Raw genomic sequence first — 22,233 nt, forward strand, 5'->3', positions numbered from 1 at the left:
TTAATTTGTGAATTTTAATTACATCAAATGGGTTTGTGTAAAAAAGGAAACCGAGGGACAACTCATTACCGTGGCAACAAGAATCCACCTTGTACACAGAATGTGCGCGCATGTACTGTATGTGTGTGTGTGCTTTTGGTAAGGTCTTCCAGAGTGCAAGATGACCAAAAAAAACCCACATGGAATTAATTAAGTGATTGCTAAGATGTTACATTATTGTCGAAGCGTCCCTCACACAGTCCATAGAATATTTTACACACCACTGTTCAAAGACACGTTTATTTTGATATACAAGATAAATCATTGGAAAAATGGATCGCTTGTGCTGTCGGAACAGACTACAAAATGTCGGAAAGAGCCGGCTAGAACATCCAAAGTTTATTTGGGGTTCATCAGAGGCACTTTAAATGGTGGCTTGTGTGTGCTGACTCCCAGTTAACACGAGTTTGAATGTTAATTTGGAACACAGCTGCATCCCAGTGATAAGAGGGTGTGCACACTTGGGCAACCACATTTTTTTCAGTTGCAGGTTGCATTAATGGGGAAAACATTTAGAAATGATTTATCTTGGTGTCTTTATATATATATGTATCACAAAAAACTGTCTTTTGAACAGGGGGTGTGCAAACTTTTCATATCACATACTCATGGCTTGTCTCCCAAAATCCCAACAGTACAGGAAGCGTTCCATTCGGTCCGCTGTTTGCGCCGTCGTGCCCGTTTTGGAGGTCCACAATGCTGAATGTATGCAACACGCGTGTACATGCTGTCATCCTTGATTAAAGTTCACAGAAGATCCAAAAGGAATCGTCCAGTTTTTTTCTGTGGGGTGGGGAGTAGAGGGAAGATTGTGGAGGGGGCTGTGATTTGGCACTTGAATTGTTGTCTTTACAAAGAGTAGTGCACATCACAGCAGAGGGCACATGGGCGGGAGGAAAAAATAGGAAAACAAAGGGGTAGAAAACAATGAAAAAATGGATACATCTTTGTCCGTTTCCTTGATTCAAGGAAGAAAAACAAAACGGAAGGAAGCCATTTTCTCGACCGAAGGGTTGGGAAGCAACTAAACAAAATGGTGGGAGTTTACAATCGTTTTCCTCGCGGCATACACGCCGTCTGTCTACCAGGCTTCGGACCTCCAAGACCACCTTGTGAGTCCCCGGCAAGCCAAGAAAGAGAACAAGAAGGAAGAGGGGGAAGATGAAGAGAGCAGATTAGAAACAACGTGGGAGGAAATATGGAGAATAGGACACTCCAGAAAAAGGCTAAACAAAACAAATCCGTTGGAAGAAAAAGTTAAATTAATAATTTGGCATATTTTTCAACAATTTTTTTAAACACTTCTGTTGCGTGTTTCTCATGACCAGCAATAATGGTCCATTTGAATCCGGTAGGTTTCTTGGGTCAATTTGACCCAAGCACATTTCCTAGGTGAAAATAAACCGGGTGGTTTTTTTCCCCTCTGGTAAATTTGACTCAGGTCTGTTTCCTGGGTCAATTTGACCCATTTAGTGATCCAAAAATGTCATTAATTCAATCAAATTTTATTTCCATAAAATATGGTAAGTTTTTATTTTATTTTTTTTAAAAAAGTTCAGTTGATCATAAATGTGCCAATTCTTTATTTGAGGTTATCAAAAAAAAAAAAACGTTCATTTCTTCTAATTGTTCCAATTGGACCCGTAAGTGAATGTAAAAGACTCAAGACGTTTTGGTAAACCCTGTCCTGGAGAGACACACAGGAAGTGGAAAAGGAGAGTAATTGATGATAAGAGCGGAAAAGGAAAGAAGCAGGAGCCAGCCGGGAACTACATGCGTTGTCATGGCAACAAGGAGGAGGCAGGGCAGCGATGGGCAAAACAACAACAATCTGCGTCTGATCATTTCGGCGGGGCAGGGGGGGGTGGATTGCATGGATGACGGTTACAACACGTGGGAGGTTCCCATGGCGACAAGCACCCCAACCGTCCCTTCCCATCCCATCCCATCCCGCACGCGCTCACTCACCACGTGTGGCGCTTAGCACTCGCCACTTCTGCTTTTTGACTTTCTGTCCTCCACATCTGTGGAACAAAGCAACGTCGTTACACACACACGCACGCACACGTTAAAATCCGAAACAAAACAAGCGAGTGAGTACAAGAGGGAATAAATAAGCATGTGCAAGTCGCACAACAAAGTCTGCTCGTATACGTTCATAACTTAATATGTACAAGAGCGCCAGCTTGGCACTGCTTTTATTGAATAACCCCCCGCCCCCCTTACAAGTTTAACGCGTGTTCAATCAACCAGTTTTAAAATGTCAAATGATTTTTTTGGGGGAGTGCAAACTATTCGGCTAGACTCATTTTTTGTTGTTTTTCTTAAACAGTACAATGTCAGATATGAGCGCCAAGTGGTGGCAGAAAACTTCACAAAATACTTTTTTTAAAAAATATTTTTTGATGAACACGGATATGGCAGGTCACATTGACCCGTGCCTACAAAAAGACAAAATGTAACAGGAGGGTTAACGACTCCTAGCTTTTCGTTCATTGTTACTTTCGCTCAAGCCACGCATGAAACCGTCCATCTCTTCATAGTGCAAGGGGGGGGGGGGCAAACGAAGCCCTCCCCAAATGCTCATCACAAAACCATTCATTTCATCATCTTTTATTTTTATAGGAATGGTTGCGCAACCCCTGCATATATCCATCCGAAAAAAGCAGCCCGCTTCCCAGGGGAAATCATGTGGCATCGTCCCTGCACTCACTTTCATTGGTAACCTCCCCGTGATATGATCCGGACCGATTAAAATTTCACAGATTAAAACGTATGGATTTAAACTGTGTTGTACGCGTTCTATTATTTGCATTTATCGATTTGATTCGTGATGACTATGCACATCGCAGGTCACACTGACTCAGGGCCATTTTTGGGGCCGCAAGGAAAGGATTAATAACTCGAATCAATAGCGTATTAGACCTACTTAACGACTAACTTCCCCCACCATCATAATTTATTTTGTCCATTGGACAACTTGAAGCGAGTCAGACCGAATAAGCCTGCTTTCCAGGGGAAATCTTAAAACACAAAGGAACATACAATACAGGAAAGGCTAGTGTCCCAAAATTAAAAAAAAAACGGCATTTTGATCCAGCAATCAAAGTGAAACATGCAGACAAAAACAGCAGGTGGAGTGTCAATACAGCGGTTCCTTGACTTAGTGTTTTGTATAAAATTCTAAAAAAAATAAACAGCTTTCAAAAATGTATTACTGTCCGTACTGTAGAAGTGGTGTTATGTGTATGCCTTCAAGGGGTGTGGCCTAGTGGGTGTTGTTACCGTTTATGTGCGGCTGTGCCTTCATGTCTCCATTTTTTTTTTCCATGTCACTTGACCAAGAAAACACAATTTGGAACATTTCTAAAATGGGCGACTTGTAAGTCAAGGTACCACTGTATTATGAATATCAATGCAACATTCATTTGCTTTTGGAATTCATTTTTAGCATACCACAATCGGAGTGTCTTATTGACTGGTGGGGTGCAGGCTATGAACTAGGAGGGGCCAGTTCATAGTCAAGTGATTTCAGGTGAAATCAGAGATGGACGGTGTATCAAAAAAAACAACATGTAGATACCAAAAAAAAGGAAAAAAAATGACCCTAAAAAAGCCACCGTGGGAGCACCATAAGAAGAAAACATGCATCCCCCCACCCACACACACCAAAACAAATATCGGCGGGCCAGAACCTCTCCCTCCGTCACACACACCCATACTCGAACCACAGGTTCTCCTCCGCGTCCAAATGCTCGGCCCCCGACTGCGGCGGACCTTCCTCTCGGCTCGGCTGGTAAGGCGCGACAGCGGGTCCGCTGATGTTGCTGACGAGGGTGGGGTTGAGGGAGAGGAAGGGGAGGTTTTTGCCCGCCGACTCGCTAAAGATGGAGTCCATGAAGACCGACTCGGCGGTGAAGGAGGGACCCAGGAAGGACTCGAGGGTGGGGAGCTCGGCTTCGTCCGAGCTCGGGCACGGCAAGCTGAGGGACTTTGGCAAGTTGGCGCTACAGGAGGGTCCCTTTGAGGGGTACTCACTGGGTTCGGGCAGGGCTTGGACCCCGTCGACGGACACGGGCTGCCGGTTGTCCTTGGACAGCATGTCGTGGATACTGGTGCGCCGCGAGGTGCCCTCGGCCGTGGAGATGACGCTACTGGCGCGGGGTAACGCGGATGCCGACGCCCGATCCAGCCGCTCCGACACCGACGTGGCCCGAGCCTGGGCCGACAAGGTGGGCCGGACCGAGCCCCTCACGCGAGTGCTCTCGGCCTTGCGCAGGCTGGGTCGCCCCGGCTGGCCCGAGGAGCGAGGCAGGCGGTCGGCGGTGACCGGCGCCGCTTTGCCGCTGGAGGAGCGCAGGATGCCGCGGCCCCGGGTGGCGGGCCGCTCCTTCTGCGCGCGCTCAGAAGAAATGGGCAGGCGGGGGGATTCCACGGTGAGGTTTTCCTGACTGCCCGACTACATGAGACACAGGAAAGGATCAGTGTAGTTTAGTAATGCCATGAGCGCCTCAAAAGTTAAAATAATAATTATAATAATAATAATTCAGCCTTTGACACCAGTTTGACTAAATGCTTATCATGGGACGCACGAAACAGTCTTAAAGTTCCATGAACAAAATTTGGAACCACCTTAAGAGGTTTTAAAACATTGATTCTGTGATTCTTTCGCATACCACTAGGGGGTGCCCATTTACCACACTGAGAAGTTGCATGCAAATCCAACTTTGTGTATTCTGTTGAAAAAGTATGCATTACAAAGTGACTCCCAGACCCCAAAAAGAGGTTCAACATGCAGATGTTGCTTTTTGTGACATTTGTTGTGAGACTCATTTCAAGCAGGTTTGAAAATATACAAACATAAGACTTTGGAATTTTTTTTTTGGGGGGGGGGGTAGGGATTTTTGCTACTTGTTGCTAAGCAGATTTCACAGGGCTCTGTCACTTCTTAATTCCATAACAAAACCACGACTCCGTCTTAACTACATAAAAAGTACGTCATCATACACACAAGTTAAAGCGTCATCTTTAAGAGCTCACCTCGGCAGGGTCGATTCCCTCATCCAGGAACTGCTGCAGAGAAAGCACCTCGCTGCCCGGAGAGGCGGTTTTCCTGATCTGACCTGGCGTGGCGGCGGGTTCCAGGGAGTGCCGCGTGGGTGCGGGGCTCTGGCGGGACGAGCGGGACGACGAAGCCTGCTGGACGGGACTGCTGCCGCTGCTGGACCAGGCCTCCTGCTCCAAACTCAAGCTGAACTCGCCGCTGCTCTCGCTGTGAGGACGACTTGTGCTGCCGTTGAACGTGCCTGATGGGGAAGGACCACATACGCGCATTGTGATTATGGGTTAGGATGTACCGATTACGACAGGCTTACGAATAATGAAGATGCTGTTTTCTCGTGAAATGATCATGTGAATTGATATTGCGTTGTTACGGATTGTGAAATTGTCCTTGCGCGTGATGACAAAGTGAACGCAGATGACGTGAGCATAGATCATGACACCGTCACGTCATTGTAGATTAAGAAATGATCGTGGATGAAACCATTCGGGATCTCCAAGGGGCAGAACTTGCACGGTGAGTGACGTGTGCAACCATGCGCGGTGACGTATGAAAAAAAAATAACGGAGGAGGAAGAGGAGGACAGGTGGAAGGGTAGAAGGAGGGGCGTACCTTTTGCCTCCAGGGGAGAGGTGAGCTGGGAGTTATTGTTACTATTACTACTGGTGGTCCTGTTGCTATGGAGACTGGAGGGTCTGGAGGCTGGTGGGAGGGGTGCAAGGGCAAAGAGGGAAGACACATGTAATAACACACACAGGAAGTAACGTGAAGGCTTGTCAGCGCTGGGCGCTTAGCGCAGCCCCCCCCCGCCACCCTGCTGGGGCGGCAGATGGCACGTGCCAGGCGGACGGACAGAAAGTGTGGCCGGCTGCCAACGTGGCCGCTGGAGCAACCAAGACGGAACCCACGGCGAGGAAGAGGAGGCTGGCCATAAAGTAGATGTCGTTCTATTTACGGCAACTTAAACGTTGCCCAAATTTTGCATCATAGGGAAGGAAATGTGACGTTGTTCTTATGGATGATGACATCACGGCATTATCTATCAGATTTTATGACATCGTCCATTGGTCAACGATATTGTAAATTCAACATCATTGAGAAATTACTAGGGGTCGGAACATTGCTATCATATTTATCATCAGTCATTGCGGGTATATCCTTTCAAAATAAAGATTCAAGAGAAAAATAAAAGACGCCCCACCTTAATGGTCTGTTCTGCCAATCGAGATTTCTCTTAATGACTATTTCTATTAGAGACTTTGCAGTCAGTAAAATGTCTCGTAATCCAAATGTATGGCCGACTAATTACAGGTTGGGGTGGAGTTTTATCCGTGCATTCTGGGAAGTCATCAGCCAAGCAGCCTCCGTGCTTACCGCTAATGCATCCAAGACCTTCACATAATTAAGGAAGCCCAGTGAGAGTGTTAAAAGAAGCTTAAGAACGCATGTAAATAGTGATAAAAACATGTAGCGTACATCGCATTTAATGAATGTGTGCCCTGAATAGCGTCTTGCAGACTGCAACAGTCAATCCTGCTTTGGACGGGACTTTGCTTTGCTCGCTATCAAAATGGCCGCTGCCAGGCTTAAATCTGAGAAACAAGCAGGGGGGCTGAAAGATTATCGGACAGGACGGGGGAAGAAACTCCTGACCTGGTTTTGAAAGAGTTCTGATTGTCAACTGAGCTTACCTTGACTCTTTGGATCATCCGAGGAGCCGGCGACATCCTCGCAGGAAGCATCGTCTGTTGATAAAAATGAACGTCGCGGATCATTTCCATTCGCATTGTATGCAAAGTATGGCCGCGTACATTTTTTATTTCCTTTCTTGGATGCTAACGGTGACAATTGGACCCGCGTTGTAAAAAAAGGAGGGTTGCAAACCTTTGATGTGTAGCCTGTGGGCGGCCCTCCTGTGGGCGCAGGAGGGCAGCGTGAGGGTGGCGCAGTCGATGGCGTTGGTGGAGAAGGCCAGCTCCTTCATGCGCTGGCCGCCGCCCCCTTCGCGGCGCACACCGCCCACGTCTCCCGCCTCGCCGCCATCCAGGTTCTCCGTGCTGCCCGCCCAGTCGGCGCCCGGAACGCCGGCCACCGTCATGGTCTGGAGAAGGTCGTTCATGGCTGCAGATGGACGGAGTTGGATTTAAGGGTCTGGTCTACGATAATGAAACTTTCGTCAAATTTTATTCCATTTAAATGGTTTTATGTGTGGAGAAAATTTGCGCTCAAGTCAACGCAAGCAAGCAATGGCACATGCAGGCGTTCAGTTTATCGGCAAAAAGAAGATACGGGTGAGCAGTACTCCACGGACACAGCATTAGGTACAGTAGAGTCATCTGATGAGATCCAAAACAAAACACGGATTAAACATTCTGCCTTTATCGAGTAAAAAAGAAATGCCACCTCGATTAATTAAGACGGAATCAGGTATTAAATTTAACGAAAGGGTCAAAATGTAAGATACGCACTGATTTGCAACATGATGAATTATGCGGCGATAGTTTGGTTTTAATGGTGTGGTTTTAATTCGATTTGGGTGACTATCCAGAGAAGTGATCAAAACAATTTTAATGTCGTGAGAAAAGTGCTGTAGAAAATGGAATATGGATTTTTTTTTTTAAATTGTACATTTTTCTATTTGCAACATTTTTTACACGTCACCACTTCTTTTTTCCCCACACCAACTTCATGGGATATATCAAATTAAACGTAAGCTTATCAACATTTCTAAATGTGCTCACTCACATCTCAGAATCCAAGCATTGACAAATCATATCTAATCCAACCCTGTATGTAAATATTCAAATTTAGAAAAAAATAAAATAAAATCATGTGAAACAGACTTCCGAAGAAACCCGAGCATTATCTTTGCATAGCATCTCTTTGTCTTGGATCTCGCCGATGCACCTAAACCTGTGTGAGGCGAGTGCAACGTGCAATAAAGACGGACGGCGCTTTTCTCATCCCGTCTTTCTTGCACTCGAAGGCAGCGTGACGGCGGGCAGAAAGCTGCGGTAACGTACACACACTCATCAGGCATGTGAACATGAACGCTCGGAACCAACTCAAAGTCAACGGCTTCGTTTCAAGTCATCGCACCGGCGAGTCAAGCGAAGATGCACAAAAATACACACGCACATACAACTCCCATTTGAAACACTCGCTCACTCACACACACACACACACACACACACACACGCTCAAGAACTCTAAACACACACACACACAAAGACTGTCAGACACTGCAAAACACTCACACTGTCTCACACCAACATACCCTCTCACACTCTTTCCCACACAGGCCTACCTGCGCACACACACATACACACAGTCACCCCTACTCCCCCCTGACCCCGACGAACCACCGCACACAAGGCACCTTTCATTGCACAAAGCTGCTCAGTGATTCCAGCAACACAAAGTCTGACAGGCGACAATCAAACAGCTTTAAAAATAAATAAATAAAAAGATGAAAAAAGGAGGAAAAACTCGACGGGGGTTAGTCCCGACTACATTTTCTCGGCTACATGAACCACTACACACGAGTGACTAAAAAAAAAAGGTGGACGGGTCACACAGAGCAGGACGAGACGCTGATGTTAGCGGCGTCGGCGTAAGCAAATTAAAGGGGTACCCTTAGACCGGCAAAACACACACACACACACACACACACACGAGATCAGTGAGGGTGTCCTGGCTTGGCGGCGGGAGGAAGGAGGAGGAGAAAAAATGACGGCTCAGCGCGGCAGGCTTACACATGGAGCGCCGGTAGATGGCCTTGACCTTGTCTTTGTCCTTGGATCTGTTCCTCATGAAAGGCAACCTTTTTAAAGCTGCCACAGCGCGGCCAAACAGACAGACAGGGTGGCAGTGGGGTGACAGAATGAGGCAGAAGGAGGGTAAAAAAAAACAAAAAAGGGAAGGGGGATGTTGTTAACGTGACATAAGAGGCAAACGGGGAACGAGCGGAGGCACTGCACACTCAAGTCATCATAAAACCACGTCGAAGCCATCTCAAGTCGCTTAAGAACGGTGTCATCTTCATCTTAGTTTTCAATTAATACCTCCCCCCCAAGCATTATGATCTCCACCAAGGTATGGCAACCATCCATTTGTTGCATGATAGCTTCTGTTGGAGTTTGTTGGCCCAATTGCACAGTTGCCAAAGTCATCCTTCAATGTTTTCAGATCAAAATGAGAATTACATTAACAAGCACGCTCATATTTTGTCATCAGCAATTTAAGTTGAAAATGGCTTGGGGAAATTATGTTATTAGGTGAACAATATGAATAGCTGAGAAGTGTTGAAATCAAAAAGCACACCGTTTGTTTTATTTTTGGGGGGAATGCTTAAAGGAAAATCATCAAAACTGCGTAAAAATCATAACTTTTTAAGATAATTATGTTTAATAATTAAATATTTTCTCATAAGCAATTAGAAGGAAAAAAAAGAAAAAAAAATCAAAAATGCCGTGATTAAAAAAGGGAAAACTAGATGAAATATGTTGTTTAATTTTAGATATATAGAATTACATTGTTTTAACTATTGATAATTTGTTCTTCAAGAAAGAAAAGCAACACCCCAAAAGAAAAATCTAAAATAAATCTTGTATAATTAAAAACAAAGAAGGTAAACTATCCTTTTTAATGACATACACATTTATAAAATTTCTAATTACATTTTCAAAAAATTTTCTAAACTCAAGGGGTGGATTTAACTGCTCAACTCCTATTTCACAAACGCAATATTAATAAGAATCGATGAATATTAATACTGCCGTCGGCGTAAAAAGTGGTTTTTCAACATCAGCATTTTCGTAATTACAAAGCATTTTATTTGAAGAGAATTAATAATAGCAATATATGGAATTGGATCAGGTTGTAATTTCGCTTAGGTTTACTTTCGTTTTTTTTTTATTTATCCACAAGTAACGAGCGTAAAAAAACAAAAACAACAACAAAAAAAACAGCTTTGATAGAGCTCTGCATTCTCCATGCAGGCGTACATTAATTAATGGTGTGGCAATCCACCTTCACTACAGACTCATGAAAACCACTTTCATGCACATCTCACACATTTCCCCAAACACGCACAATGCACATTTTAATCAACCAAAACGTGCTATGATAATCAAACGGCAAGCTCAGAACACTTGCAACTACAACAGCACACCGTACAAAGTGCCAAGTGTCTAACACACTTGCAAACTCTCACACTAGCTCGTTTCTAATTAAAACATCACAATCTCAACAAGCTACAGTCCAAGGAGGTGTGTCCAAACTCGGCCCTCGAGCGCCGAATTTGGACACCCCTGCGCCACACAGTCCACTGCATTGCCACGGCAACATGACACAAACAGATGATGACGATCCATTCATGGGAGCGATGGGTTAGCACAGATGTGTTTGTCGTTGGCATCCTCTTGCTATTTGACGCAAACTTTTCAGGAAGTTTAGAGAGGTTTGTAGTTGATGAGAATTTGGCTTTAATTTCATCGGGCAAAGTTTGAAAATATTTTGTGTTCAAAATACTCACTTGAAAAGAAAGTATCTGAGAAGTTTTGTGAAATTCTCTTTCTCTGAAACTGCGCAACATTATGTCACCTCAAGATTTAAAGTCAGAATCGTTTTTATTATCATTCATTCATTCATCTTCCGTACCGCTTGATCCTCACTAGGGTCGCGGGGGGTGCTGGAGCCCATCCCAGCCGTCTCCGGGCAGTAGGCGGGGGACACCCTGAATCGGTTGCCAGCCAATCGCAGGGCACACAGAGACAAACAACCATCCACGCTCACACTCACACCTAGGGACAATTTAGAGTGTTCAATCAGGCTGCCATGCATATTTTTGGAATGTGGGAGGAAACCGGAGCACCCGGAGAAAACCCACGCAGGCCCGGGGAGAACATGCAAACTCCACACAGGGAGGCCGGAGCTGGAATCGAACCCGGTACCTCTGCACTGTGAAGCCGACGTGCTAACCACTGGACTAGCGGGCCGCCCTTTTATTATCATAATTATTATTATTTTTTTAATTCTCTAAAAACATTTATCACGCACAACAGGGACAATCATATTGTGATAAATGTTTGGTTTCCTGGGTTGCAAAAGACTTTTACCTTATTATGATGCGTAGCAACGGACGTTGGAGGGAAAACTGCGATTACTTTTGGGTGAGATTCAGGATAAAAGACCCGTTTTATTAGGGTCCTTCAGCCTTGGTGGATTTTTGCCCACAATGAAATTCCGTTCTAGTTTGAGAATCTATTTTTGCTTTGCACCATTTGATAGTAAAAAGAACAATAATAATGGAGACCAATGTTGTAATGGTTTGAATCCACTTTACAGCTGAACTGCACACATCAGCTGGTTGACTGACAGGCAATTGAAAGCTTTCAATAAAATAGTCTCAGAGTTACTCGGGTGTTGGTTGAGTCAACCTCATGGCCTGGGCGCAGCTCAGCCGTAAGCCGACCGACACACACGATGGAACTCACGAAAACATGCCCTGAGAGAGGTGAGGGGCGGCTCGCAACCCCCGCCCACCCTCCCCGTCCGCAGCATACCATTGCTGGAGCCCTGCCCTTGAACAAGGCACCGTTGGCCTCTCCTCCCTTACGCAGAGAGATATGAAATTCAGGAATTAGAGCACAGGGAGAGAGAGGAGAGGGGTGGGGGCAAGCGCAGAAAAATTGGGAATCATCTCAGAACCTCCGCGTATGCGTGCGCTTGTACTCACTGCTGCTCCTCTTGTGCGCGAGCGTGTCATCCAGCGAGTTGGACCCGGAGCCAACCGAAGAGCTGTCCTGGCTGTCGACGGGGAAGGACAGGAAGCCGTCGCCGCACTCTGAGCGGGACGGCGTCAGCGTGAGGGAGCGCATTCGCTCGCGGCTTTTGCTTTTGAACTTCTTCATTTTAAGCGTAATCCAGTTGCCGCGCCTGGGATGGTAAAATGACGTCGCTGATTCACGTTAAAGAGCAGAAATACTTTAATACTTTAAGTTGTTTCAAGTACAAAACCATTTGTTAGTGATTAAACTGGAACATTTTACCTCAATAATTAGATCAAGATGAAATTATCTTTAAGCGTGATGTTAAAAACTTGAAGTTGAAATGAAGTAAAACAGTCTAAACCACACTTAAGTTAAATACCGGTAGTTAAAAATGTTGGAAGTTATTGAAATCAAGTTAAAATACAGTCTGTGTAAAACTGAATCCAGTAACTTTAATATAATTTGTATTAATTATATTCTTGTTCAAATAAGATACAATTGAAGGAATAAAATGTAATTTATTAAGATTGAATAATCCATTTCAATTAAAAAGTTCACAAAATAAAATCATGAGATAAAAATGTGACTAAATTTGTAATCTGATTTTTTAATTTTACATTCCTTGATATGATGTTACATTAATTACAACTATATTGTTACTAAAAATGAAGTTTAATCAATTAAAACAGATCAAGGTTAAATTAATTTTAAAATAAATGAATGATTCATTCATGGATAAAAATCATTCATTCATATTAAAAAAAAAACAAATTATCCAATTGGGTGAAATTAATTCAAATGAAATTAAATTTCAAAACATTTTATCTAGACAACTGCGGGGAGTTTTAAATCCTGAAAAAAATGTGTTTCATGGACTTCTAATGCATACTTTATAGGTCTCCTTTCAAAGCTGCTGCTCACCTGCGTGGAGGTGAAGGATCATAGAACTTGTACTGGTCCATGATCTTCTCCTCCAGCTTCTCCTTCTGTCTCCTCAGTTCATTCAACTTGTCACTAAAAAGATGACAAATTCTCATTCGGGAGCCATCGTCGGCTTTTTTTTTTTTTTTTTTAATTCAAAGAAAAACTGTTCTGAGCTTACATGTATTGTCTCTGCTCGACATGGAACAGGTCTTTGCTCTCCATGGTCTGCTCCAGTAGCGTGCGGTTCTGCAGCATCAGCGTCTGGATCTGGTCCAGCAGGTGTCGGTTCTCCTCCTCCAGGTTGCCCTTCAGCTGACTCAACAGCTGAGAAGCACATTCAGAAAGAGAACCATACACCTTGGTAACTGAATCGTGGTGTTAAATATCCCTTTGTGGTGTTGTTCTGCCTTCATCGCGTGAGCTCTTTGGACCCTCTGTGGTTGTTGACTCGGCCCTCACCTCGCACTGATTGGTGAGTTTGGTGGAGGTGATGTCCAGCTGTTGGTACTGCTCCTTCAGCTTGGAGAACTCTGCCTCCAGCCTGGTCTGCTCCAGCTTGGCGCCGTTCAGCTGACTCTTGATGTTCCTGTGGTCCAGCTGGAGGTTCTCGTTGTCCTTCTGCAGTTGGCGGTATGTGGTGTTTAATCTGTGGGTTAAAAAAACAAAAAACAAAACAATCAAGGGTGTGTCGAGTGTTTTTTTTTTGGTTCCCCTCCCAACCGAGCCCATTCAGTAAACAGGGCCTACAATGGTACATACTAAACGTGTTCAATATTTAAAGCAGATTACACATTCACAATGGGGCCAAATTTTAGCCAGATTCCCCCTTGCGATCAAATTCGGCTTGATTATCGCATCCGATTATCCCGAGTGATTGTCCTGTGGTGTGGTCTGTAATAAGAGATCTTCCTGCCTGATCTGCTTATGCAAACGGTCACGGCCAAACAATCGTAAACGCTAAATTTAGTCAATATTTACAATGGCAAAGCTTTATACTGTATGTGTAAGAGCACATTTGCATACACAATCTGACCTGTCGTTTTCCTCTTTGAGCAACTTGCACTGGTCGGCCGTAGCTCGGTGGCCCTGATTCTCTGCGGCCATTTTGTCTTGTTGTTCCTTGAGGTTCTTCTCCAGCTCCTCCAGATCTCCTTTCCTCTGCAGGAGCTGCTTATACCTGAGAGAATAAATCACTCTTATCCTAATGTCCCTCCCCTCCAACATAAAACATTGCTTCCAAAGCCCATTTCCTCACTTGTCCTCCAGGTCGCGATGCTGCTGCTCCAGACTCTTGTGGGAGCTCTTCAGGCCGCCGTGCTTGCCGATGAGCGCCTCGAACTCGGACGCCTGCTTGTCGTGGAGCGCCGCCAACTTCTCGTGGTCGCGCAGGAGCAGCTCGTACGTGGACCTGAGCTCTTCTTTCTCCCGCAGCGCTCCTTCGCGCTCGCTTTCCACGCTGCTCTGCTGGCCCTGCAGCTGAGCATGTTGTGCCATCAGGGTGGCGCCCTGCGAGCTCAGCGTGGAGTTTTCCACCTGGAAGGGACAAGCAAGGTCCACGTGTTATGACCCTTCGGGTCATTCATTGTTCCGAATGTGTCGTGTTGCAAACTTGTGAAAATAAAAGCACAGAAAAGAGAGGCAGGTTACTCACGTTCATACCCAAGAACAATTTAGAGTCTTCAAATTGACCTGATGTATATTTTGGGAAATCGGGAATATATCCAGGGAGAGCCCACGCGGGCTGCCAAAACACATGTCTTCCGGTTCTGATGCAAATTGTAAATTTGCAATTCACGAAGGATAATCTCATGTCACAAAATGTTGAGTGACTCATTCATGAAGTCTTAATGCGTTCAAATTGTCTTCGGAAAGATCATAAGACATTTTGAACCGATATGGCTACAATCCTATGCTGTTTTATTCAGTTATTTATCAGTTATTGTGACAAATTAGATGACATATGCTTCCAAACGCAAACAAACCTCTTAACCCCGTAGAGACGTTTGAGCAGGGACACCCCGTGGAAAAAAAAACAAAAACACCAAACAAAAAAAAAAATGCGAGACGCCAGTCAGTGTCAATCCCGTGTCCCATAAGCTGGCTTTGAAAAGCTGCCAAACAAGGAGTTCAGGTCTAAATCCATAGTGGGGGAGCTAAGCAGGCTGGCGGGGTTGGGACAGAGCCAAAGAGGGGCAGCTCTAGACTGACTAATGTGGGTGAAATGCTTTTAAAGAGGCCGGCCCTTTTGGCTCGCAACCAAATGCAAAAGCTTCCTCGGTTTAGATTGCTTTTCAAAGCACTGAAATCACTTGGACGGAAGTTCACCTGCCTGCTGATGTTCTAATCGATCCGTTTACATTTGAAATTGTTATATTTTTATATGTTAAGCTAACAAGACCTTTTTGAAGCCACCTTTGATCCAAGATCTCATTCACTCATATTTTAATAGGTTATAAATATCTTATCAATTATTGACATATTAAGCATGCCAATTCTTAAAATGATTAAAATGTCTTCTGTGGCATGCATATTTTTCATCAAATATGAGCAGAACAAAATCAAGCTTTTAAAGTATTCATGGACACTAATTGGGGCAAAAATCATTTCATTAAGCCCCCCCCGATGCAAATCCAAAAAAAATTAAAAATGTTAAACTCATAAATAAATGAAGTGATATCTTATTGTTGCATACTACGATGATCATTACTAGCGGTTTTGTGTCCTCAATATAAGCCGCAGGCAGCGAGGTGCAGAGAAGCGTTTATTGCAGTGCTGCCCCACAACCGCAGTTTTCTATTGTTTGTGCACATCACCTGCAGCTTGGCGTTCTGAGTCTGCAGCGTCGTGTTGTTCTCCTGCAGAGAGGCGGTCTGTCTCTGCACGGCCACGATCTGAGCCTGCAGGTTGGAACTCTGCGTCTCCAGTTGTTTGAGCTGGCTCCTCAGCGCCGCCTTCTCCGCCTGCAGCGTGGCATTCTAGGCGGAGGGGTGAAAAACAAATACAAATTAACAAGAGAACTTGAATGGTGACGCGCCAGACCTGAATTGGATTTCTGTTTAATGAAGTGAACCCGCAATGCGATGAAGAGTTTGCATTTAGAATGGATTAAGAAATCCGGAAGGATTAGTTACACATGCAAAATATTGGCATTAATTTGTAAATGCAGCGATGATGATATGGAAATTTTAGGAATGTAAGAAATCCCTCCGTATGTCCTGAATGAGCTGAACATTTGAGTTGGAATTTTGCCATGAAACAAGCCCATGAATATTTCGCAAGGCATTCAAAGAGCTTTGTTGGCCGACTCACATTCCGCTCCACCTCGATGAGTCTGTCCTTGACCTTGAGCAGTTCCCTGGTGGCCTCGTGGCTCTCCTTTTCCCATTTGCTGACCGCCTTGGGGTCCTCCAAACCTCTAGGGGGCGAGCTCTGCACCATCCTCTCCTCCTCCTCCCTTTGACGCAGAGCCTCATAGTTCTTTTTCACCTGAGAGGAAAACACACAAGATAAATGAGGAAGCCTTTTGGACTCTTGTTTTGTGGTGTGCGTGTTGACCCGTACGGTCTTGAGTTCCTGGCGAAGCTGCTGGTTCAAAGTGGACGACTCCTGCAGTCTGGCCTCAAGGGCAGCGATCTTCTCCTCCTTGATCTCCAATGAGGACTTGAGAGTCGACTCCAGTTTGCTTTCTAGGAGCTTAAACCTGGGTAAAGACAGTTGGATTTATTTTACAAATGCAAAAGTAGCACATTCGTTATTCCTTCCAGATTCTGAACAAGACGATGAGCTACTTTTCAGCTGTCACTATCCCACTGCACGAGCAATTGTTGAAATAGACGGCACCTCAATCTAAAGTGGGCCTCAGACCTGATTTATTTAGACTCCCGGTTGGACTACCCGAAATGACAGACCGAGTTCGAAATGAACTTGTGGATACCTGTCGTCGGAGTCCTCGTCGAGCAGCAGCCTCTCCTTGTTGAGTCCAATCTTTTCCAGCTCATGCGTTAGTTTTTCCAGGTCGTTGTTGATCTGCTGAGTGCGCAGCTTCTCGCTTACCAATTCCTAATCACAAACAAAGGGAGGATTTGTTTCATTTCACTCCAACTAAAATCAGGCCATTTCGTCATCTTTTCCCACAAACCTCTCTCAGCGTGATGAGGGTCCTCTTATCAATGGTGCCTTGTTTGACCAGGTCCTTGTTCTCTCTCTCCAGGTCTTTGACCCGTGTGCACGAGTCCCGGAAAAAGATCATCTCCTTGCCCATGGTACGGTTCTCTTTCTCCAAGATGGCGATTCGCTGGTTGCTGTCGTCCAGCTTGGAGTCGCGAATTTCAGCCTGCTGCCTCAGCCGCTTATTCTCCTTTTCCAGGAGCTTCTTATCCTTTTCCAGTTGGGAGCTCTCCTGCTCTAGCGTCTTGTTCTGGAACCATGACGGTAGACGGGTCCAAAAATGTACCTGGTGTTATAATCGGCGCCTCATTTCTCCACCCACCTCCTGCTCCAGTTGCTCCAGACGCTTACTGGAGATCTTGAGCTCCTCCAGGTTGCGTTGGAGGGTTTGGTTCTCGGATTCCACCTCCTGAAGCTCGGCCTCCAGCTGCTGGATCTTCTTGCTGCTGTTCTCCAGCGCTTTCTGCAAGCGCTGGTTTTCGGTGTCCAGGCCCTGGTAGCTCACCTAGGGTGATGGGAGAGCAGTCAGAGTAGGACCGAAAAACAAAGCACCATTAAAACTAACACCGGCGGACCCGTTTGGCGGGAAGGTCTCACCTCTAATCTCTCAGTTTTCTTGGAGGTGGCTTTGAGGAGCTCCAGGCTGCGCTTAAGCTGGCTCCTCTCGCTCTCCAGCTCCCTGTTCTCGGCCTCGAGCTGCACGGCCTTGACCCCGGCTGAGCGGAAGCTCTCGGCCGAGCGTCGCACCTCCAGGTTCTCCTGCTCCAGCTGCGAGTTCTCCTTCTCCAACGCCTCCAGCTGGAAGGCCATGTTCTTCAGACTGTCCAGCTTCTTCTTGAGGCGCCGGCTCTCCGCCTCCAGGTCAGTGTTCTCCTTCTCCAACGCCGATACCTTCAGGTGGAATAAACGGAGAATACCGTTGCCTCAAACACTGGCGGGATTTTAAAAGTTCTGCTCTACTGTAATTTTGATGACGATGGGATGCTTCAGATGATAAGTCAATCTGTAATTCCAATGTCTAACATGAATAATAAAATGATAAAGCCTTGAAATTCACAGCGCAGAGGTTAAAGTAGGGATGGGAAAAGTATGGCTAGCTGTTTTTTTTAAATCCAGAGAATTCCATTTTGCAGTATTTCTTCCAGGAAACGACAAGAACCAACCTTCTCGCAGGTGATTCCCAAACTGGCCACTCTCTTCTGCAGACTTTCATTGTCCCGCTCCAACTTCTGTATCAGAATCTCTAACTCCTCCGCTCTCTCGCCTTTCTCTTTCAAGGACTCCAGTTCTTTTCCTGCAGACAAACGGCCGCCGTGTTGATCCGACGGAGGAAAAGAAAACGGACACACGACAAAGTGCTGGTGGAGACGTTGGCTCACTCAGCTGTTTCCGCTCAAACTCCAGCTTGTTGAGCTTGCCCGTTGTCTCGCAGATGGACTCGTGGAGGATGCGGTTCTCCTTCTCGACGTCCTTGACGCGAGCCTCGGCGCCCACCTGGCTGCGTTGACGCAGGGATGACACCGTCTGGCTTAGATGCTTGTTCTCCTGCTCCAGACCCTTTAGCTACGGACACAACACAACTCAACTGAGCATACTGTGCTTCAGGAGACATAACCAGTGATGTCATGCGGTAGCACTCAGCGAAAAATGAGTCTGCCCTTTAGGGGATGGCTGGGAGGTCAAAAAGATCCCACTTGGAGTGCGTAAAGGCAGACAAACGGTTCCACCCACACGTGAATGAAGAACTTGACCAGATGTAGCAATGTAGCAATGTAGTCTTTAAAAAGCATTAAAGAGCACTTTTCAAAAGTATAAATTGACAGTAGGTTATACTTTAATGCAGCATTACTTGTATGAGAACGGAATCGAGCTACCATGATTAAGCATATTTTGGTTGAAATGTGTGATTTGACTCATTTTCAGGTATTACTCAGACATTTTCCTGGAAGCATTAACACAGAAGCACACATTTTTCTCTAACCACAGTAATCTTGGAATCTATCATGTGGCGTCGTCCACGCTGTGCTTCATCGGTCAAACACGTGAAGTAATCGAATGTGTCCTATTTGGGTCGAACCGCTACAGAGTCTCCGTCGACCCCTGACAGTGAATCAGAGTGTCTGCATCTAGGCCAAGCAGTCATAAAAACAGCTCCTCTTAGAAAATGCACTGTCATTGCTCGCTTTTGGCAAATGGCAAATGGTGCACATTGTTTTCCAAAATAGCTTCTTAGGGGGAATAAAATGATCAATGAACATTTTGTTTGTGCGTGCTCCACATTCCCAAAAGAGGAATGAAATACTGTCATGTTTGGTATAATGACTGCCTCGTGTGATCAAGTAAGGAAGCCACATAATCCATTCAGGGCATTTCTGCACAAAATGAAGGTCATTCCGGTTAGACTTAGATTGAGGTCACATTTAAAGCGTCATGCCGAAACCAATTGTGATCTGGTACCTGTCTCTCGGAATTTTCCCGCAGCGTTTCCAGCGTCTTCTCCAGTAAGGCTTTCTCCTTCATCAGATCCGTGCTAAGCGACTCGGCGCTGCGGAGTGACTCTTTCTCGGCCGTGAGTTCACTTTCCAGATGCTCCACCTGCACAAAAATCAGTCCGCAGTGAGAATAATAAGAATCAATGTATTCATTTTGTGTTGATTTAATTGATTATGAATTTTGTCTTGTGTCAACCAGGAGGATGGTTCAGTCAACAGTAGTCTGCTGTCCAAAGAAGTCAACACAATGTCAGCAATGGCGCTCGTTTATTACAATGTCAATTTTAAAAACTTTTTTTGCCTGAAAAGTCTAATATATATGCTGTAGTCGTGTTATTTAGGTGTAACTGGGTAATCTGCCTCTGAGTTGCTTCTATTTTGATGCCACTGTCAGTGTGGTCTGCATTGTGTCCATGCTTGTGCTAAAAACAAGTCCATATTGTTTGTGAACCTGTTTTTAGCACAAAGCATGGACACACCAAATTCGACACAGATTAGTTCCCTTTTACTATTACGTGCTTTCAATTTTTTAAGCAATGAGATAAAATCCACACTTGTGTGGGAAGAAGAACAGAATTGTAATAGAGCAAGCCCGCAGGAGGCGTACCTCCCTGCAAAGGGGCTCCTCTGGGCGAGGGGCATTTAGGGTGTCACTGAGTGGGAAAAGAAAAGGCAAAGCCAAGCAGGTCTTTCCTTGCATGGTCCTTTTCTTACACCCTCCAAATACTTTCTGCTCTTTTCTCTCTGGTACTTCTGGTGGTGTGGGAAAAGGTCAAAAGACCAGCCATCGGATGCATTTGTATCAGAGTAAAATGAGCAATTTCCATTTAGCAACGTGAAAATAAGCGGAAAAAAAGGCATTGGACCAATGACAGAGCCATGTTGTGTACCTCCAAGGAATAACAACAACATTGCTCACTTTCTGGTTCAGCCTCTGGTTCTCCTGGCTGACTTTGCCCAGTTTGGCCACCGAGTCCAAACCAAGGCCTCCACGGAGCTCCTCCACAGTCTTCTGCAGCGTCTGGTTGTCCTTCTCCAATTTTAGCAGCCGACTGGATGTCAGCTCGTTCACCTCTTCGCCGAGGGACTTCTGAGGTGCTGAGGCAGCAACGAGCAGATAATTAAATGCAGCTTTGTCAACAAAATGTAAATTAAAAGGAGACACATGATGCTGTTTCTCCACAATACAAGCATGTATAATCGATTCTATTTTTTCCTCCCACAACAAGTCCCCTTCGAGACAAAGCCCCATGGTGTTAGGTTCCAGGTGTAAAAGCTGTTAAATGTTATTTCAATAAACAACAAGTCGTTATGCAGATCCCCGGCTAGTTAAACCTCTTAGCAGCTTAATAACTGAAAAGAACAGATTATCTTCCGGGAGCCGCTGAATATCAATAACAAGACTTTGGCCAAGAGTCGAGGCCTAGCCAATGGAAGTTTGCCAGGATGGTTTGTGGCGCCTGGTTCTTCTTACCCTCAGTCAGCTCTGGTGTTTTGGACAGTTGTTCTAGTTCCCAGCCCAGGTGTAAGGACTCATCCATGCTCTGTTTCTGGGCCATTTCCAGCACCAGGTTTTCCTCCATCAGCTCATCCATTCGCTTGCGATCTAAATCTCGCTCCTGATGGAAACAACTCAATTTTAGAAGTGCTAAAACAGCGACCCAATCTCTTTCCACATGTGTTTCTCTCACCATCTCCAGATCGTGGATTTTGGATTTTAGCTGCAGATTTTCCTTCTCCAGGAGGTGCAGTTTGTCAGATCGGCTCCTGCTGGCATCCAACTGCTCCTCCAGCATGGTTTTGGTCTCCAGCAGGACCTGATTGTCCTCCTTCAACTCCTACACAATTCATCACAGAGCAAAAAGGCAGAACTCCGCTTAGTTTAAAAATCAACTTGCGTTGCTTGCACGCATTTATAGGGCAGAGAACCTTAAAGTGTGTGCTACTCTATGTGGATGCCATGTGATTCACGATAAGGCAGGAAAATACAGGGCTGCTAAACCCCAAGGCAAAATCTGAAAGCCTGTACTCCTCGCAGTGAAAGGGTTCAAGACAATATTTTTTCAACTTGTATTCTTTACATTACAGTAAATATAATCCTCTTGTATGAGCATTTATTTGTACCGGTTTTGATCAAATATACAGAATAATAGACAAGCAAGTACCTCCACTCTGGCCTTGTAGAATTCAATATCATGGAGTCTCTCCTTGTAGCGGCACAGCTCGCTCTCCAGCTTGTCCACGCGGATGGCTTTCTCTCGGAGGGCGTCCAGCTCGTCGCGGTACGCCCGGGCTGAGCGAGCGTCTGATAGAAGCTGGTAGCTCTTAATGAGTTGAAAGACAAAAGTAGATGCATTCATGTAAACGCTCACCATTTTACGTTATCTGAGAGACTGTTCGCCGTTGTCTCGGTAAGCAACAGAGTTGACCATATGTTGGAGGCATTTCTTTTTCTGTAGTAGATCCAGACCCCACATCTTTGGGCTCAGATGTTTGACACTCATGTCGGTTTATGAACAACAGCTTCAACAAAGGTAATTACGGTTACCACATTTTTTTTCTCCTTCTGAGAGTAAAAAGAAGGCAGCTATTTGTGGGAAGTATTTTTTTTAAGTGGCTAACATCCTTAATCATGAATGATGAAGAATGCATCTTCAGGAGAAAAGCTTTATCTCATTAAGTGGATGACAAAGCCTGCATAACGTGATCGACCGTTAACTCTTTCATATCCACGTGTGCACGATAGCATCTTGGAAATCACAGGTTACTTAACCCC

General features: G+C 45.2%; 1 protein-coding gene across 6 annotated transcripts in view; it reads right to left on the bottom strand.

The window, feature by feature from the left end:
* Positions 1-22,233, bottom strand: part of ccdc88ab (coiled-coil domain containing 88Ab) — a 51,247-nt gene continuing 29,014 nt past the window's right edge. The window contains exons 10-38 of one of the 6 annotated variants that reach the window (XM_052080149.1): positions 21,623-21,781; positions 21,149-21,295; positions 20,932-21,076; positions 20,377-20,555; positions 19,423-19,560; positions 18,345-18,528; positions 18,129-18,259; positions 17,563-17,856; positions 17,288-17,470; positions 16,937-17,215; positions 16,733-16,857; positions 16,360-16,498; positions 16,108-16,284; positions 15,612-15,773; positions 14,054-14,331; positions 13,832-13,975; positions 13,258-13,444; positions 12,977-13,122; positions 12,796-12,888; positions 11,841-12,040; positions 11,668-11,715; positions 8,857-8,934; positions 6,986-7,222; positions 6,793-6,846; positions 5,714-5,803; positions 5,080-5,345; positions 4,078-4,498; positions 2,008-2,063; positions 1-1,148 (exon numbers count right to left, since the gene is read on the bottom strand). In XM_052080149.1, coding sequence (XP_051936109.1) covers positions 2,020-2,063; positions 4,078-4,498; positions 5,080-5,345; positions 5,714-5,803; positions 6,793-6,846; positions 6,986-7,222; positions 8,857-8,934; positions 11,668-11,715; positions 11,841-12,040; positions 12,796-12,888; positions 12,977-13,122; positions 13,258-13,444; positions 13,832-13,975; positions 14,054-14,331; positions 15,612-15,773; positions 16,108-16,284; positions 16,360-16,498; positions 16,733-16,857; positions 16,937-17,215; positions 17,288-17,470; positions 17,563-17,856; positions 18,129-18,259; positions 18,345-18,528; positions 19,423-19,560; positions 20,377-20,555; positions 20,932-21,076; positions 21,149-21,295; positions 21,623-21,781 — 4,728 coding nt within the window. In that variant the 3' untranslated portion in view covers positions 1-1,148; positions 2,008-2,019. Of the gene's footprint in view, positions 4,499-5,079; positions 5,346-5,713; positions 5,804-6,792; positions 6,847-6,985; positions 7,223-8,856; positions 8,935-11,667; positions 11,716-11,840; positions 12,041-12,795; positions 12,889-12,976; positions 13,123-13,257; positions 13,445-13,831; positions 13,976-14,053; positions 14,332-15,611; positions 15,774-16,107; positions 16,285-16,359; positions 16,499-16,732; positions 16,858-16,936; positions 17,216-17,287; positions 17,471-17,562; positions 17,857-18,128; positions 18,260-18,344; positions 18,529-19,422; positions 19,561-20,376; positions 20,556-20,931; positions 21,077-21,148; positions 21,296-21,622; positions 21,782-22,233 lie in introns of all 6 variants that reach the window. The other 5 variants (XR_007964792.1, XM_052080145.1, XM_052080146.1 and 2 more) reach the window with 5 other exon arrangements.

Source organism: Hippocampus zosterae, chromosome 11, assembly GCF_025434085.1.
Source record: "Hippocampus zosterae strain Florida chromosome 11, ASM2543408v3, whole genome shotgun sequence".
In the NCBI taxonomy this organism is placed as follows: Eukaryota; Metazoa; Chordata; class Actinopteri; order Syngnathiformes; family Syngnathidae; genus Hippocampus; species Hippocampus zosterae.